The sequence below is a fragment of the Lycium ferocissimum genome, chromosome 2 (assembly GCF_029784015.1).
Source record: "Lycium ferocissimum isolate CSIRO_LF1 chromosome 2, AGI_CSIRO_Lferr_CH_V1, whole genome shotgun sequence".
Lineage (NCBI taxonomy): Eukaryota > Viridiplantae > Streptophyta > Magnoliopsida > Solanales > Solanaceae > Lycium > Lycium ferocissimum.
The window spans coordinates 47,148,216-47,167,334 of record NC_081343.1 but is presented as its reverse complement, the minus strand read 5'-3'; the positions used below and the strand labels follow the sequence as shown (position 1 = coordinate 47,167,334).

At 34.6% G+C, this 19,119-nt stretch overlaps 2 protein-coding genes across 3 annotated transcripts; both read right to left on the bottom strand.

The window, feature by feature from the left end:
• Positions 1–117: 117 nt before the first annotated feature.
• On the bottom strand, positions 118–7,453 carry LOC132040872 (uncharacterized protein At4g19900). Of its 2 annotated transcripts, XM_059431565.1 has the most exons (5): positions 6,020–7,452; positions 5,601–5,750; positions 4,356–4,490; positions 3,547–3,741; positions 118–776 (listed from the first exon to the last, which is right to left on the bottom strand). In XM_059431565.1, the coding sequence occupies exons 1-5, from the start codon at positions 7,396–7,398 to the stop codon at positions 590–592; spliced, it is 2,046 nt and encodes a 681-aa protein (XP_059287548.1). In that variant the 5' UTR covers positions 7,399–7,452; the 3' UTR covers positions 118–589. The 2 variants fall into 2 exon arrangements, with proteins under 2 accessions (XP_059287548.1, XP_059287554.1); XM_059431571.1 differs by lacking the exon at positions 5,601–5,750 and having other exon boundaries at positions 6,020–7,453.
• A 1,632-nt stretch (positions 7,454–9,085) lies between these two features.
• LOC132040843 (uncharacterized) lies at positions 9,086–14,278 on the bottom strand. Its single transcript, XM_059431527.1, has 5 exons — positions 14,262–14,278; positions 13,972–14,041; positions 12,418–12,725; positions 12,186–12,302; positions 9,086–12,094 (listed from the first exon to the last, which is right to left on the bottom strand). The coding sequence occupies exons 3-5, from the start codon at positions 12,703–12,705 to the stop codon at positions 9,434–9,436; spliced, it is 3,066 nt and encodes a 1,021-aa protein (XP_059287510.1). The 5' UTR covers positions 12,706–12,725; positions 13,972–14,041; positions 14,262–14,278; the 3' UTR covers positions 9,086–9,433.
• Positions 14,279–19,119: the final 4,841 nt, after the last annotated feature.

Here is a 19,119-nt window from a genome sequence, read left to right as displayed (position 1 = left end):
GGATTATAGGAAGCAGCTTGTCTTTTCAGTTATATAGTTTTGATGATATATCTAACTCTAAAATGAGATGTAAAAATGGGCTGAGATAAGAGTAGAAATAATGTGAAGCTGCAGGTGTAGAAATAATATAAAAGGAACATCTCTTAAAGATATCATTGCTGTGTCGGTAATGACTACAAATAGTTCTACAAAACTCTGGATTAAAACTAATTGAATCGTCTGAATCAGACATATATAAATGAGAACTACAAAAAACAAAGGAAACAAATATACAAAAAGATCCCAGCTACAAAAAGTGGGACCTCTTAATCCCTCCCTCGAGGGAATCTACCACAACTAATGGACTAACAATACAAGGTCCAGAAAACCTTCAACCAACTGGAGATTCATGCTACCTACAACAAGAATTTATATATAGACAGGACATCATTACCACAAGCAGCATTTCTTCATGGATGAAGCAGCACCGGAATATTAGATGTGCATCTTCATAACAGGCTCTCTTTTGAATAAAAGCTGTGAGGTATCTAATGGCATGAAAATAAAAATGTTTTACAAGGCCATCTGCTTTAATGGTTTTGAAAGTATTTCACAATGTGTCAGAACAACGTAGGCAATTGTAATTAATGATCCGGTATGCAAGGCTCCCAGGCTCAGGAACCATAGCTGAAGTTAAGCCATTCCAAAAGTGAAAAGTGACTGCTTCTTTGAGGATAGTTTTAAATAGTATATCTTGTTCGGCTTTCTCAGTCTCCATTGCTGGTGCAGAGAAGTATCTGCCAAAAGACACAGTCGGTACAGATTTTTTAAGTTCTATAAGCCTTCTCCTGTAATATTATCCTCTCAATAAGATATAAATAAAAAGAAAATAAGCAGATGATGTATTTTTAAACAGCAGATGATGATGTCTGATTATAGAAACCATGACATGTTAGGATTCTGCTGAAGCTCCCTGAATGAGATATTTAGACAGAACAAGGTTTTTTCCCTTTAGCCTGAAGTTAGTTTGGGGTTTAAGAATAATATTAAGGCTAAATTACACGAATTAATATTTTACTTCTTCAAATTGACTCAAATAAGGAAAACATCAAAATTCAAATCAATGTTGCAACTACATGTTAAGTTGTTAAGATTTTGCACATCAATGAAACAAAAAGTGTTGCTTAGGCTGTAAGTAGGCTAGAGTTCACATTATTTTTTTATTGAGAGGTAAAGTAATCATTACATTAAAACAAACACAGCACTAGGCTTGTGTTATGAGTTATTAGCAGGATCACTAAAGAGGTGTCTCTTTTCATATCTAGGAACCTTACAAAAGCTCAGTTGTCCCTAGTCTACTGAGAAAAAACTGAGGAATTCTATGGAACTAGCAATATCTTGTACATTCTGTATTTTGAACCAGGAGGCTGAGAACGATATGGTATTGTACTTCAGCTTGTGTATGCTCTCTCTCTCTTTTTTTTTTTTTTTTTTTTTTTTTTGAGAAGGTAACATGTTGTGTATGCTCTCTCTTTTGTCTGCAAAACATCTGAGATTTCTTTGTTTCCAAATTGACCAATCATATACCAGCTGGAATGGTATTCAGATTTTCTTCCAATCCTTTCCAACTCCTAAAGTTCAGAATATTCACACTATAATCCATATCTTTCTCCTCCCGTTTCAGTACAAGACTCAAAAAACTTTTATGAATTTACCATTAGGCTTAGTTAAAGCAATATATATTAACCAAATCAACATTAAAAAAGAACATTTTTCATATTGTCTTGTTTAAAGTATCAGATCAAACTACTTTTTTTATGACCAAGAAATCCCTGAGGGCCAGTGGCGCACAGTTCAAAACTCAGTGGATAATGGGCCCGCCTCTCTACCCTTATCCACTTAAATATCAGGTGTTTGTCTGTAGCAGGTTTTGAACTCATGACATGCGCTAACCCACACATCACGTATTGTGCTTTTACCACTAGACCAAAGCACTGGGGGCAGAACTAGTTCAGGCTATTTTTTGCACCGAAAAGCATGCTTGTATTATGCCAGTAATTAAATTAAACATAAACATTTATGTTCATACTGCAGTAGAGACCATGTAAAAGATGCCCTTTAATGACGCCCAAAATAAAGGACGCCTTTAAAGAGCTCCAAGTTCCCAGATAAATTGGACAGAAATTAGCTGACCATTCAGTTTTTATCTTTAAAGGAATTTTTTTTAATGGCTAGCAATAAGGGTGTGTTAAGAATATTTACAAGGAAAGCATCATTATAAGTTGTGTAATGAGCTAAAAAAATTGTCAATGGCTCTAAAATCCATTGCATCAGGCATCACCATGTTATTACACCAGAAAAGCAATGAAGAGATACATTTGTACTTGATAGTTACTACAGATTCTTTTTTGCTTTCAAAAAAATCTAGCGTTTTTCTCTCCAGATTCACCAGATAGCTACGGAATGGAATTCCAAACTTTTACCTTGTCTTTTCCGACACCTTTTATACTAGTAAGAGATCCCCGGTTGACTAAAGCATTGTCAAGTTGAATTAGCTGACCATTCTAATACCGGCAATTCTAGTTGGAAAAACTGAAAATTCATTTTCATTGAAACTCCAGCTTAGTGTCCTAACAGGGCTTTACAGATTGAAGAATACAATGCCTTGAACAGATAGAATTATACTTCTTATTTCATATTCTTAAAGGTTCGGCTAAAACGAGGAAGCTCTAACTATACTAGGTTTTCAAAGTTTTAGAACAAGTGACTTGTTCTGGGACAAAATTCGCAATATTTAATTTCTGTTGAACCATACAACTGTAGTTTTAAATAGAGATTGTGATTCTCAAGCCACATCCTGAACTAAAACTGCCAATACACCTTTTTGTTTTCGGATGAGGTGATAAATATTATTGGTAATCAGTACTTTACGATCTTAAACACAAAATTGGTCAAATTAGTCATGAGTTACATTCTCTTGCCGCAAAAGTTAAGGATAGGGGTTTCCCCATTGTCCTACATCATACTCATTTCTTTTCAACACACAACAGAGTTGGTCCTGAACCAATCTGAACAAAGGGCTAAGCAGATTCTATAATAGGTTTCCCTTTTTTTGGGTATAAGTAAAAACTGGATTAAAGCTACATAGTGTTTTAGTGCCTGATATTCATTCCTTTTATTTTTATAAAGAGCCTGATATTCATTCTTTTTACCACAACAACATTAATTGATAAGCCTTTTTTTTTTCATTCACCTTGGATAAACTGAATGTGCACTCAAGCAATCTATCAACATACTACTAACATGATAATGAAAGAAGTCATAATAGATAATAACACCATGATGACTGTAACTCTGTCAGTAATGAACTAATAATCACAATAACTCCAGTTGTGACACTACCTATAACCATGGCAAGAAAAGGTAGTGGGGGGAAGGCAACAATATTAGTATGAATAAAAATCAAAAGTTCAAGTAGCAATGATAATCTTTCACTAAAAATTTAAGCACTAGCATAATTGTTTTATACTTTTGACCTCAAGACTAAAAGGTAGTTAAGTCTGGTACCTGGTAATATTGCTATGGCTGATAGGAAAGAAAATATTAGAAGGTTGAAAATTGATCTCCATCTTTCCACCGGAGAGATTATCATTGACAGAAAAGTTACTAGCAACTCTTGTCAAAAGATCAGCTCCATTCCATCTCAATTGTTTGTCGTCATAAGATGCATGAAACTCCTTCAAACACTCCATTATAAAAGGACTGAAAAAAAAAAATACAAGAAAGTGAATATTGGCCATATGGTAGACAGAAGAGGATTACTTTACATTTATATACTTTTGCAAGGGAATACTTGTGCTCCTATCCTTTTCCCACAATAAATTTTAGCAAACATTTCTGTCAGATTTACAGGTAGTGCAATTCGACGTTATTGTTCTAAAATTGAATCCTCCGGTAGCATGTTCAGGCTGCTAAGGACAACCCGAACATTTTTTTAATAACAATGGTATCTTGATCAGCTTGCGTGCACCTCGACCAATCCACTGGATACCATGAAATCTCCCACCAGCAAGGAAAACCTGAATATTCTGTTCATCTACAGGAAGAAAGCTTTTTTCATGGGGAAGGGGTTGAGGGTAGTTGCATCAATCTTTATTCTATTAAAAGAATGTGTAATTTTATCCATATAAAGCAGTTTTTCCCTAATTCAATCTATTTTCATAGTACCTGTTTCTTCCTCAGTGGGCCTCAATTTTAGACATGGACATACTCACAGAGTACCAGAGAAAAGATGGATATTGCAAGGTCCAAGTACGCCAGAACTAGAACAGAGCACTTAAGAACTATACAAGAGGCCAAGATTGAGTTGCGAATACCTGTGCTTTCTAAAAGCCATTACAGCACCATTCAAAGTTTTTCCACGTAGATCATCCTCAAAAGCAATAGTATTATTAAGTGAAGACAATGAATTCAACACAATGATGTCTGAGTCGAGATAAATTCCACCATACCTGCAATAGAAAAGCAAAAGAGAACATGAAAGTTTATTTATAACACTGGAACAACTAAGAATTTCACCAAAAGTTAAGTTGTCATATTACTGAAGTTAAAGCAATACTGCAGCAAATGGAATGGGCAAAAAGTTCATTACAAACATGAGACCACAGCTGTCATATCCCCTTTTTTTTTTTTTTTTTTTTTTTTTTTTTTTTAGTCAATCCTTAAAACACAAAACATCTTTTTGAAACCATATAAGGTAAATAAATTCATTAATGTGATTCAGGAAAAAGCTTGTGACTTACATGTTTCAGAATAAATAGGTACAACACACAAATTGCTAGATATACGGCCATCTGCAATATATTCAAAAACGGTCATGATGCTAATTTCATAAGGTTCTTCGCTTTTGCCAAGGGATGTTGTTTCAACCCTCACGACAATCTACTTTCTCTATGGATAACTCGTGTAATTCAGCTATTGGCATAAATTGCTAAAACAAAACCCTCACTACGAGCAGCAAAATTCTGGGCAATCTGTGATCTCATATGTGATCTTAAAAAGAACCATTAACATATACTAACAGACAAAAAAATTGTACATCTCAGAAAAAACACTAGATCCTTCATCAGTAGTCCTCTTAGGCTCTCACCGTCGTTTTTTAAATATACATAACAGCCAAAAAACTTTGTACATCGTACAAGAAATTACAATCACAATGAAATAAACTTCAAAAATTGAAGATAATCTATTGCAACTCTTCCATTTTTGACTAATTCCCAATCACATTCGTGAATGATGCTGGTTCTGGTAGTGAAGGACTTTCTTTCTGCTGTCAACAGCTTAATCTCGAAAAGATTATTGGGATCCTTTTTTATTATAAAAATAATTATTTATTGAAATAAATAGTCGGGATCTTAAGTACTGGCTCTTTATCTACTTTGCCTTACCTCGACCAAATGCTATACACAGGAAACACCAGATTTTTTAACTCTGTTATGCCAATCTAGGTGGATGGTAATATATTAGAATAGAAACTACAATGCATCATCAACACCTCGGTTAATTTCACAGTACGTACAATTTAAATACAAGGAAAAGTATATATTTTCCATATTGCTTACTTGTATAGAGCTGCCAGCCTGACGAGTTCACTGTAATGTAAAGGATAATGTTTTGTCTGCTTCCATTCATACCAGACAGAAGCAAACACATGTGTTGGTGTGTCTAGTAGGAGCTCATCAAGATTGGGCATCACAACAGCCACTTTGAAGCTGCGGAAAATAATCTATCATCAAAATCATCCCCAATAAACTTGCAAATGGAAGAATACAACACCATAGACATGCACACAAGCATATATACAAAAAGAAGAACTTGAGATTATCTTCTTTCAATAAGAATTTAAAGACTTCTTGGAAGCACTATAAGTACGCTCTTCGTGAGGCATATACAGATAACTTTAGATGAAGATATAAGTCAAACAAACAACAAGATAACAAATAGTATAAAGAACTGAAGGCAGAAAGAATCAGGACTTTACCCATCCTCGACAAAATCACTAAAGAAGTTAAGTTCAATTGTCTCAGAGAAAACCACCACACAAGCATCCCGGTGATGATTGAGCACACTCTCAAGTCCCCTCTGATACCGAGTGGTAAACATCCATGCTGGAGAATTCCAGACCATGAAAACTCTCATAGCACATTTTGCTTTCCTGAAAAATGAATCCATAAAATTAGCAAAAGACAACCTGGGTTGCAAACCCGGAAAGTAACCCCATCTCTTTCCATCAGCAAAGACTTTCTCAGAAACTCCACCTCTTGCATGGTCATCCACAACTTTCGCATCACCATTCCTGATCCCTTCCTTACTCCTAGTTGCTGAATCTTCATCACTATCATGAACAACTCTTTTTCCAATTCTAACATTATCGTTTAACGTTCTACGCTTCGCTCTCTTCCCTCTACTATTCACATCCTCATCATTAGTTTTCAACACCTTCGATTCGAAAGCATCACTTTTCGCCAGCCCCACCATCTTCTCCAAATCCAAAGCATCATTAACCAACTCAGATTTCGCCACTTCATCAGACACGGAAAGCGTCTTTTTCACCAAAAACGGAACTTTCTTAAACTCATTCATCAATCCTTTCAACACAATCTTATCCCCTCTAGTCAACCCCGTAACCCCAGCACCATCAGGATCCTGCAACATCGCATTATTATTCGGATTCAACGCTTCCAAATTCGACTTAAACATCCTATCACGTCTCAAAAAATCGCTCTTCTTCTCGAACCACTCACCCCAACCTTCCCTCAAAGTTGAACCTTTTAACAACAAAGCATCTTCAACACTCTTAATTTCACTCAACTTCATCCTCATTCCCACATCCACAGGCAAATCATCCGATCCAAACGCGGCTTTAGACTCATCGCTCTTAAACCCTAACCCTAACTTCATCCTGGACTCAAAATTAACATAATCCTCCCATTCCTCAATAGATCTCTTATTAAACGCTCTCCTAACAACACCATTCCTCTGATCATAAAAATACGTAGAAGAAACCCTAGGATACTGATTAATCACCTCTTCATCATCCTCTTCATTTTCATTAGAGAGTAAAAACTCATTATCATCATCATTAACGTCGTTGTTGTTGTTGTCCGCGACGTCGATGCGATCGTCGTTGGAGCGGTAATCGGTATCGGCTAAGTCGTAAACGAGAGGGTTGTTGAGTGAAACGGTGTCGTATTGGAGGGGGTGATGGGATTGAGGATGGGTGGGTTGGAGAAGGAAGAAGTTGAGGCGAGTGTAGAGGAGTGAAATGGAGAGGAGGAGAAGGAAGAGGATTAAGGCAGCTAAGGCGCAAATGTGAGGGGCGTAAAGCGGACGACGCCGCGTACGGAGGTTGCGAAGCATAGGGAGTGGAGTGCGACTGAGATTTCTGTTATCAAAGGTTGTAACTGTAATGTAAAATGAAAAATGGAATTCTGTGCTAAATTGGGTCGGGTTTTATTACCTATTTTTTGTTAACGGGTTGGGTTTTATCCTACTATAATATTCCCTCCATTTTTTATTTTTCTCTTATCAATTTTGCGTTTTGTTATCAAACTTTTTTTTTTTTTTTGGTTGTAAATCAAGAAAGAATTAACTTTATTTTTTCATATTTATTCTAAGTGTTATATGATCAAATCTCAATGCTTGTTTAATTAGGAGTAATTTAGTCAAATTACCTATTTTTATCCATTTTTTTGCACGGATTGCCCTTCTTTTGGGGTGGTCTTTAAATTTTTCCCATATTGTGTTCTTTTTTTTTTGTTAACGGGTTGGGTTATAAAAAAAAAAAAAAAATATTCCCTCCATTTTTTATTTTTTGAGACATTTTTTTTTTTTTTTTAACTTTTCAAGGCACACTTTTAGTTAAGGCATACTTTTGGTTTAAAAGTATGCCCTCTTAAGGAAAATTTTCATAAGGCAAAACTAAATTATGCCTTGAGGAAAAGTTATGCCACTCCGCATAACTTTTTTTTTTTTGCCTTGAGACATTTTTTTTTTTTTTTTTTAACTTTTCAAGGCACACTTTTAGTTAAGGCATACTTTTGGTTATAGAAAAGTACGCCCCATAAGGCATAATTCCTTAAGGAAAAGTTTTCATAAGGCAAAACTAAATTATGCCTTAATGCCCCTTAACTTTATTTTTTCATATTTATCTTTGCCTTGAGACATTTTTTTTTTTTTAAACTTTTCAAAGCACACTTTTAGTTAAGGCATGATTAAATCTCAATAAGGCATAGTTATTAAGGAAAAGTTATGAGTAATGTTTGAGGTCAACTTTATTACGGAGACACTCCCTATTTTTTATTTTATGCTTGAGCGGGGGTTCGAACCCAAACCTCGGGTATCAGTAAGGGCAAAACTTAAAGACCACAAATATGAGGGGCAAAATTTAAAGACGCAAATATGAGGGGCAAAATTTGACCACCCCAAAGAAGGGCAATTCTGCGAATTGCCCATTTTATCTAGGAGTTAGTATTTTTTTAAGAGGTGTGCAAATGACTAAGTGGACTCCTTTTTTTATCCGAGGGAGTACACTCTTTGTAAATATTAATTAAAATATTTATTTTACTATTCTTATATATATATATGTTAAAATCCTCAATTTAACTACTAATACGCCAATAAACTTGAAAAATAATTATTTAAGTAAACAACTAATTCTCTCTTTGATTTGCAAGAATAGACGATGTGAACTTGTTTGGCCTACCATCAAAGTATGTGGTGCAACATGAGTTGTTCCTCCTTTAACCAGATGTTTCGAGTTCGAGTTTTAGATGAAAAATTCTTATATAACACGTCCATGATTTCGTCAATTGGACATTGTGGAAGAAGTGTTACGGGTAGGAGAAAGGCGGGAAACGTCTCAAGATCGAACGATCCCATTTCAGAGACATTCCCTGTCAACTAGGCCAAGCAAAAAATTGAACTAAATATTGGGAGTAAAGCATTTCATAACAAAGACAACTTCATACGCCGAGCTCAAATTCCAAACCTCTGGTTAAAGATAAACAAGCACATACCACGTGACTCTAAATATAGCAGAAAACTATTTTGGACGAAAATGACTTTAATAGGATAAAGAACGAGATCAACTAAAATAAGAGTAAGTTGTAGCAAATATCAAATTTACACAAAGGGTGAATTTGTTCATTTGCATAACAAAATACAACTTTCACGCAAAACTCGAGGTGCAAATCTTACATAAGATCTGAAAACAGTCATACCCTCGAGGAGAACCTACATGATTTTTGTATGCTATAACGTTGCTGCTTTGTTCAGTTTCGTCATCATCATGTACCAAGCTTCAGTCTATGCTAACCGCCCCTTGAGCTAGCAAGTTGCAGAACTTGATGACTAATGAAGTAGTCCTTTTGTCGTTCACCAATATTTTTAAATATTAGAGAGCGGACTGAATTTCGCTCGAATCTGAATTGCCTGTTTTAACCTTGTCAAGTGTCTGACAAGGAAGTTGGTCTTTCAAATCACTCTTGGAGTTGTTTTCATCAAATGCTGGACGCACAAGCTTTCTACGCTTGATTGGCTTATCAGCTGAATCCTTAGCTATTGCAGTTTCAGAACTGTTTTCTTGTGCATTCTGAAGGACTGTGTGTTCATAATCATTTGTCTTTTCTTCTTTGTTGAGTTTGGCATTAGTCTTTTCTGAAGCTCGACTTGTCTCCCTCCTGCGCTTGAAGTCCACCACTCTGGTCTCTGCGAGAACATGGTTCATACTTCCTTCAAGGACTTCATCGGCGCTTTCTCTGAGAACTCTCATAATTGAATCATCAGGCTGCTCTAAATCATTCTTGATAACTGCAGCATGTTTCCCGGACCTGTTAGTTTCCCCATGTCCGACTTTTCGAATATATGGTTTCCCATTCAATGGCTTTTTTGGTACAATTTTCTGATCCTTGTATAAAACGTCCATGATTTCGTCAATTGTAGTATCCATATAATGCTCATTAAAGCTCATACTATGATCAGCTTCTTGTTCTCTCAGCTTACGTACTTTAGGAGCTAAAGATAAGCGACTAAACACACTTCTTCTGGAATTTCTGGAATCAGAATGGACAACATCAGTTAATATGTTGTTCTGGCATTCATCATTAACGATGTCTGCCCCAGGGATGTTGGTCTGGTCAAGATTTGTCAAAACGTTGCCTTGATGAAGTAACCGACTCGTATTAGGAGAACGAGAACTTCTTCCAACATGAGTTGCATCACTCCCTTGCCATATAAAATGGTCATCACCTAGTTCCTCATCTGCACATTGATAATTACCAGAGAAAGAATTTCTAGCAATAGAACCGAGGGCAGCTTGAGATTTAAATCTCCAACTATCACCCTCGTTAATATCAGCCCTAGCAAAATGTGGAACAATAGAACCCCTTGGAATGAAATCAGTTCTATAACCAAAAGAACCAGACCTATTTGATTCCATTGCCTCAGAAATTCCAACATTTAAAGGGGGAGCGTCGAACCCATCATGTGATCGAAGCAGAACCATCTTTCCATCTTCAGAAGCTGATTCCAGGCCCCTCTTCGTAAATTCTGGATAGGAATATGGAGAAAATATACCTTTAGACAATGCAAAACTATTCTCTCTATAAACATTGGAAGAAGATTGCTTTTGTACAAAGTTTGAGCCCTGTTCAACTTCATAAGTCTCGGTATGTCCGTAACAAGAACTGAGGCGCTCATGTTTATGTGGCATGACTCTTGTAGTTGTTACATCATGGAATTTAGAGCAAGAGTGATCAAGATTTTGGGCTTCTGTTGACTGAGGAAATTCTGTTTCAGCAATAAACTTGGTATAGTACCCTGAGGTTCCGTTCTTCATTAGAGAGTAAGCAGTGCAATCAGCCACGGTGAGAGGCCTCTGAAAGTTTTCTGCACCAGGGACAAACCCATCAAAATCATTCATTGGATAACTACCAACTTCAGCCACCCGTCTACTTACATCTCCGGCATACGCGGAGTTCCCATTTGAAGCAGCTGGGATACAAAAGTTATCTACACATTTTTCATTTGCTCCTTTACGCCTAGAAAGGAAGCATACACTATCATCATCAATAGCTGCTAGATGATCAAATTCTCTTCCGATACCTGTAAGAACCTTAGATTCATTTCCACTTATCTCTGTTGTGAATAATCTACCATCTTTACGAATTCCGTTCTGATTATGTGGTGAGTTATCAAAGCGTTCAGACACGATTGTAGAATTAATATCCAGGTCCAAATTGCTCTTTTTTCCTACTCTATCGTCAAAGGAACTCTGCCAATCATCGGTTACTGTTCCAATATTCCAAAAGGGGTCACTTTTATTCTTCCTAGAAAGGGAAGGCTCACGAGAATTATACATGCTATGTGCTTTATCCACAGTAGTTTTCCTTGAAAACCCTGCATAATGAGTACCAAGTCTAGTTATATCACTGTCTGAAGCCTTTCCACTGTGCTCATTTGATCTGCCCAGACAATAATTACTGTCCATGTTATTTTCCTTTACTATCTGATCTCTTACCACAAAATTTGAATCATGAACTGTTCTTCTGAGGTCAGAATCTCCCATGTAGTTGGAGATGGCAGGAGAATAATTCGTGTGGATTTTGTGCCCACTCTTTACCCTGCCATTCAAAGAGGACCAATCATCTCTAGAAGATTTTAATTCTTCATTGAGGGAGTGAACAAGAAGCTTATCTTCTACAGCATTATCCCTCAATAACCTTCCATCATAACCTATTCTTCTCTTCTTATCATTATAGTAGAGATGTTCAGCAGAATCAACTCTATCTTCATCCTTCACTCTACGCTCAATTGGGCACATGTCATCGTTGACACCTTTTACACCACAGAATGACCTTGGATGTCCTCTCGACAGGGCCTTCCCTAAATCAACATTAGAATGTTTGATATCAAAACCACCACTTGCTGCAGAAGAATTGTTATTGACCATTATATGGTCTTCGTCAACACCGTTGCTCACTACAGTTGTGAGACTTCTCGGGGGTAACTTATTCTTTAACTTTCTTGAACTAAACAACCTGAGAAGCCTATGAACCTGCAAATTGAGAAGGAACAGTTAGTAACAGAAATATTCAGCTAGAATATATTATCATTAAAAGCCCAAATATAAAGAATAATCAACAGACCTGCTCATCAGATAGACCAAAGTGGAACTTCCTTGCTGAAAAGTAGTTGTCCCTAATGGCATCGCGGAACTCATTTTCAGATAGTGGACTACAGTACCAGATCGGCACAAATTGGACCTAGGGAAGCGAACATAAAAGCAAAAAGAAGAGGACACCAAAAATATCCTTGTATTATTTAACCTAATAATAGTTCTTGTTGAATGATAAGAAACCATTATTTGTCATATGATACCTGCGCAGCAAACTGCTTCCCTGAAGACCTAAATGCATGGGGTACAATGTTCATTCCACCGTCTGAGATAGCCCGATACACTCCAAAAAGTTGTCTCCTTTCATATTCAAATAGGAACAGGACCATTCCTTCTTTGACCTCCTTAACAAAATTAGCCATGGATGATGGAAGGCCAAAGACCTTATGTTTAAAGCAGTCTCTCTTTGTTGCAATGTTTGACATAAAAATTGCACCAAACTCAGGAGCCGGAACACTAATAAAACCATTCTCTTTTTTGTCATACTCCATTGACAAACTATATCCTGTCACTTCAATTAAAGATACATGATAGTAAAAACAACAAACTAGAAAATGTATTTTTAAGAGGCAGAAGCAAAAGAAGCTACCAAATCATATTTTCAAGAGACACAAAAGGTTCAACCCTGCATTAGGAGCATGAAATGATTCTCCCATGAAAAAGAAGGGAAGAAAAACTGTATTGCAAATGTTGGTAGCGTAATATCAAAAAGCTCAGTGACTACAAATCTAACCCAGTGCTCAATTCAAAACTACCTTAACATCTTTGGGAATTGGGACATAATGTTTCCTACCCGTGCTTCTATGTTGGACAACTTTGTATTAACTAGAAATTTTGTAGGAATAAAGCCAATTTGTTAATTGTTGAATATTACCTCCAAGTCTCATGCTCCTAATTTAAGCCCAGACTTAGTACAGCAACAACAACATACCCAGTGTAATCCCACAAGTGCGATCTGGGGAGGATGGTGTGTATGCAGACCTTACCCCTACCTTGTGGAGGTAGAGAGACTGTTACGCAAGGACCCTCGGCTCAAGTAAAGCATTTTCAAAGCAGGCTTGAAAAAGGAAATATAGTACTCCATGAAGAAGTAAATATTATAAAAAAGAACAGTGACAACAGCAAATAATAAGATAACCGAAACAACAGATAATAATAAATCAAAGAATAGGATAAAATGAGAAGGAAAAACTAGAAAACGCTCAATTTCCTACTAGCCTTCTGCCCTAATCCTCGACCTCCTTATCCTCCTATCTAGGGCCATGTCCTCGGTAAGAAGGACAGCCTTAGTGGAACTAGATAACTGCATTGAGGTCTATCCGACCTTAACTGGTATTACAGCCAGTTCGAATTAGTCAAACTAGAACTCTGCTCTTCGTTCATGTTTCATTCGGTTTAGGTTCTATTAACTTAGATAATAACTAGAATTTTAGGATTACACCCAAAAGAAAAAGCACAACGAATTAAAATAAAGTTCAGGGAGAAACCCCCAAATTTTCGTGGTGTATTGCGATGCCTCAAGAGTTGGTCTCGCGCATTTTAATGCAGCATGGTAAGGTAGTAGCTTATGCATCCAAAAAGCTCAAGAATCGCGAAAAGACCCAAATTTGCAATTCAAATTTAACAGCAAATAAAGTCCCAAGTATTTTCAATAAATTTCACATATACCCACTAGAAATCAATAGACTCAGATACTCAAATACTACATCACATTAAAAAAGTAGCCAAAAAATAATAAGAATGCTTAAAATCTAAACCTGTATATTGGTGGTCTGTTTCTCCAACTGTTTGCCGCCAAATTGATGAGTGCAACAGATACCGTCGATTCTAACACAGTAATATTATCACTAAAAACTCAACAAAATCATCAGATACCAAAAAAGAAAAATACTCATTAAAAAAAACTAAGATTTCCCAAACCCCTTACCAGTAAAAACCCAAATCAGCAATCGGAAATCGATTAATTAACATTAGATAAATACATGGCCGTACTGAAATATCTAAGTAAGAGAAAAGAAGATTGCAGAGAGAGAAGCAGAGAATTTACCAATGCAGGAAAAAGCCGCTAATTTGGGGTTTATGTGTTGGAGTACAACAGGGGAAATATATAAGCTTCTATTTAAAAGTGCTTAGTTTGGAAAAGTACTAAGCTTTTAATTTAAAAGAAAATAAATGTTTGCTATTTTCCAAGAGCTAAAAGAATAAGAACACAAGTTTTTGGGAATGACAAAAGTTATTTTTCAAGAACTAAGAAAATACTTATTTGAAAACTACTTTTGAAAAAAATACACTTTAAAAGTATTTTTTAAAAGTTTGATCAAATAATAATTGATTAATTGTTGTTAAAAAAATATTTTTAAATTGATTAGTCAAATACTTGTTTTTAGAAAATACTTTTCAAAACAGCTAATTTTATAAACTTGGTCAAGCATGACGAAGAGAGCTAGCTAATTTTATAAACTTGGTCAAACATGACAGAGAGTTAAAAAGAATCAAAATTTATAGGACTTCTTAAAATACAGTCAAACCTCTCTATGATAAAGCGTCATTTACGAAATTTTTTTTAGCCGTTATAGAAAGCTATTATATCAAACATTTAAATAATATTCGTTGTTACAATAAAAAAAGATGCATAAAATCTCATTTCTCATTTGTAATTGCTAAATTCTAAGCTTAATCACACTTTGTCTAACAAAAGAAAATCTTTTAATAATGAAAATATATATTCATATGATATTCTTGGTCACAAATAATGTATTAAAGGATCAAATATTTGGTCAAAATCTCTATATTTATTATTGGTAATCATAGATATTCTATTTTTATAAAGATGGTTAATTATTATATTACCAAAAAAAGAAGATAGTTGTTATATGGGGGTAATTTTACAAAGAGCGTACAGCTATAAAGTTGGTAAAATATTGTTATAGAGAAGTAAAATATAATATAAAAAAGGGAGAATGACGTATATATACATATGAATAGGGTATATTTACAAAATGTGACGATACTTTTTAGTTTCAAAATATAAAATAGATTTCTTACAAAACATATACAAATTTTTTCACTCAAGGCTTGGAAAATTCTCAAATATTTGTGTATGAAAAGCTTGTATGAAATGTGTATATTTCGCTCAGGCTTAAAAAATTTCGCTCAAAAGTTTGTGTGAAAAGCTATGAATTATGTATGTCACTCCATGCTTAGAATTTCGCTCACATTTTTCGTGTATGAAAAATTGTATAAAATCGGTATGAAATGTGTATATCTCGCTTAAGATTTAGAATTTCGGTCAAAATGTCTTGTATAAAAACTCTATAAAATTGGTATGATATATGTATATAATTGTATATACATGATGTATAAAGTTCATATTAGGTTTTAGAAAATTTAGTACAACTAAAACAATATTATATACAACTTTTATACAAATTTAATACAACGACAACAACATACAAAATTTAAGAAACAAATTTCATAAGAAACAAATTTCATATAAACTCAACATACAATTATCATACAACTTTAATACAATTTTGAATCTCACTTCAAAATTTGAAGATTGTATAGAAACATTATGAAATATGCATATTTAAATTATAAAAAATTCATGTTAGATTTTTGAAAATTTCATATGCAACGACATAAATCAAACAAAAGAAAGAAAGATGGATTTATTCGCTTGGTGTAGTGACGCACAACAAAGGCAAAGCCCAAAATCAAGAGGGCACAAGATACGCAAAAATCTTGATAACAAATTCTGAAGTCTTGTCCGGATTGTATGGGGCTTGTTGAGGAGGAATGTAAGCACTTAGAGGAACTGTTGACGCATCAATATCTTCAATGTAATATTTATCCATCATCTCTCTAGCATAATAATTGTGGCTGACATCTTCAAAGTCATTAGTTGCATCGGTGAAGTTACGGGAGGAAACAAAAACGGAGAGAAAAAGGTCTGTATGAAATAGAGAACAGGGAAAAGGGGAGAAAGGTGGGCTTTTAATTTTTTCAGATCTGGTATGTTTTGTAATTAAGTTGTTATATTTTGTAAATAAAGAAAAATATCCTTATGTTTTGTAATTAAGAGTCTTAACTAGTATTATCAAGTCATTTTCCCTATAAAAAATTGGTTCCGAAAAAATTGGGTTGTCATAGGGAGATCCTGTTATATGCGGATACTGTTATAGAGAAGTCTGACTATATCTTGTTTCAAATTAATTATAAAAATATTAACGCACACGATTGCAAATATCTAGGTTCTTTTTCACTATTTTGTGAACACTAAAATGAAATAAAAGATGGAGTAGAATTAGAGTCAAAATAGATGATCTCAATGAGATGAATAATTTAATCATGAGACAAGAGCAATACAAAATAAAAATGAAAGAAACTTTATTTGTGTAAAATTTCATTTTAAGTTCTTAGGTCTTGCCATTAGTTCTTCTTATACTTGAATGAATTGTTTTCTTTGTACTATTATTGAAGGAAAATATTAAATGAGAGAGAAAAAGTCAAAAGGTACAGTGTATACAAAATTGCAGGCGAATATAACAGTTATACGGAAGATATGGAAGTGGCGTAGTGGATAAGTTAATGGGTCATGGGCAAAGCAGGGAGAGTAAATAGGGGTCGTACGTGGTTACACTTACACCTTTGGAATTTTCAATATCCATTTTCTTTTCCTATTTACAAACATATGTTCATGGTCTATATGACATAATTTATGTAATTTCATTCCATTTTATATGAAATTAGTATAGAGTTAGGGAAATATATATAAATTTTAAAACTTGTAGTTTTAGATATGTCATGATATTTATGTGATTATAAATATATGTCAATAATGGTAATATGAAAAACTTAAAAGTTAAATTATTTTATATAAAAAAAATGTGGCATTCTTCTAAGCAGTTCTTCTTTTAGCAAAATAGAAGCTCCTTAATGCAATTGATTTGAATATGCCGGTTTAATTTGAAGAAAGTGGAGAAAATGCTACAATGTCATAACCAAGGAGAGAAGATGCAGAGGATTCAAATTTACTACTATTTTTAACTTGATTTATACCCTCGAAAAAGTTTTTCCTGATTAAGAAAAGTTTTTCTAAAAGAGAAAGGTACTACTATATAGTATCAAAAATAAAGGGGTACTGTAAATGGTTAATTTTAATGATTTCTCTCCAATTAAAAAAAAATGTTTTCTATTGTTTTTTGAATGATTTCTCTGTAGTTAAAAAAAATGTTCTCTTGTTTTGTTTTTTCCGGGTACAATTTGAATGTTTTCTTTTGTACTCTCTTTGCAAGTCATTATTTTTCTGCAAGTATACAGTAAAAAGTAAATAGTAGTATCCAAAAAAAAAAGGTACTGTAGAAGGTCATTCGCTCTAGTAAAAAAATTGTTTTCTCTTGTTTTGTTTTTTGGTACCATTTGAATGCTTTCTTTTGTACTTCTCACTCTGTAAATCATTACTATTTCATACATGCTTCTTGTGCTGTTTTTTCTTCTTTTTGGTTGCAATTTGGAATGCTTTCTTTTGTACTTCTCTCTTTGCAAATTGTAAGTCATTGATTTTTCGTACCTTACGTGACATGTGAAAATCTTTTACTGCCTTCGCCCTTCACTATGGCACACAACCATAAGGAAGCTTCTTTTCTGTGTCCAAAGCACAAACCCTATTTGTCATCTTTACAAGTTCCTTATTCCATGAAATTTCCTTCTTTCTCATCTTCCATAAAACTTACATATAAAAACTAGGAGTTCTATATTTTCACTTGCCTAATTATTTACAGGAGATGAAAAAAAAAGTAGAGAAATTTATGTGGTGTAGAGAACATATAAGAGGTATTTACATTTAGTAACTGCACTTTACTTTAATTACATCTGATAGTTAAATGTTGTATTTCAATTACACACGGTAACTAATACAGCAACATATGATTCCTTTCCCTACATCAAAATTCAAAACTCATCTTCCCCAATTCCTCCTCTCCTCTTCAATCACCGTCGGCGCTTCTGCCTTTTCCTCCACCACTTTCGCCTCTGCACCACCGTAGCCGGCAGCGGTGTTGCCACTTCAAATCTGAGGGTATTTCTCAGATCTGAGTGTCTTCTCCGGTGACGTGTTTGCCGGATGTCAAAAGTTTGGGAGTTGCCGGCTGGAGATTTATTATTGTTGTTGCTTGAGATGTATTTGTGTTGAATACATAGAAAGAAATGATTTTTGGTTGGATCCTTACCGGACGACGGGGACGACGACTAGCAGGGGCAGACACGATGACATAGTTGTAGCAGATTGTCGTCGTTGCCGGCGGTGTATTTTAGATCTGAGCGTATTTTATTTCTTGTATCTTAGATCTCAGCATATTTTATTTCTTATATCTCAGATCTGAGTGTATCTTATTTCTTGTATCTCAGATCTGAATGTATTTGAGTGCAGTCATTATTTTTTTAGTGTAAAATTCAGTGTTTCTTTATGTATTTTTCACTTGTATTTCGAAGGAGATTTTTTTGTATACAAATAAATACGGTGAATTTGAATACAGCTGAATATCCCTATATTTTTTTGCACTTATGTTGTTTGAATACAACCGGATTTAAATACAATAAGTTGAATACAGTGTAAAAATAGTTACGAATGAATACATCTTAATTGAATACAACGAAATACAACCGAATTTGAATGCATGTTATTGTAGTTACAAAATGTAATTAGCGAAAGTATAGCTATGCCAAAAAAAGAAGAAGTCAAAATATAGTCATTTGTGAAAATTTCCCAAAAAAGTATTTACAAAAAACGTGACTTTTATCTCCGCAAGCCCGGAGATCTGCCCCATTAACGTGACTTCGAATGTCAATGGTTTTGTTCTAACAATGTATGCCGATAATTGCGTTATAAAATTATCTCTAGATAA

Coding starts and splice junctions, on each gene's coding strand:
- LOC132040872 (XM_059431565.1), bottom strand. CDS start 7,398: ATGCTTCGCAACCTCCGTACGCGGCGTCGTCCGCTTTACGCCCCTCAC. Junction 4,491..5,600: donor AGGCTGGCAGCTCTATACAA/GTAAGCAATATG, acceptor TTTCTATTGCAG/GTATGGTGGAATTTATCTCG. Junction 777..3,546: donor AGCCATAGCAATATTACCAG/GTACCAGACTTA, acceptor GTCTTTTGGCAG/ATACTTCTCTGCACCAGCAA.
- LOC132040843 (XM_059431527.1), bottom strand. CDS start 12,705: ATGGAGTATGACAAAAAAGAGAATGGTTTTATTAGTGTTCCGGCTCCT. Junction 12,303..12,417: donor GGAAGCAGTTTGCTGCGCAG/GTATCATATGAC, acceptor TCGCTTCCCTAG/GTCCAATTTGTGCCGATCTG. Junction 12,095..12,185: donor TTGGTCTATCTGATGAGCAG/GTCTGTTGATTA, acceptor CTCAATTTGCAG/GTTCATAGGCTTCTCAGGTT.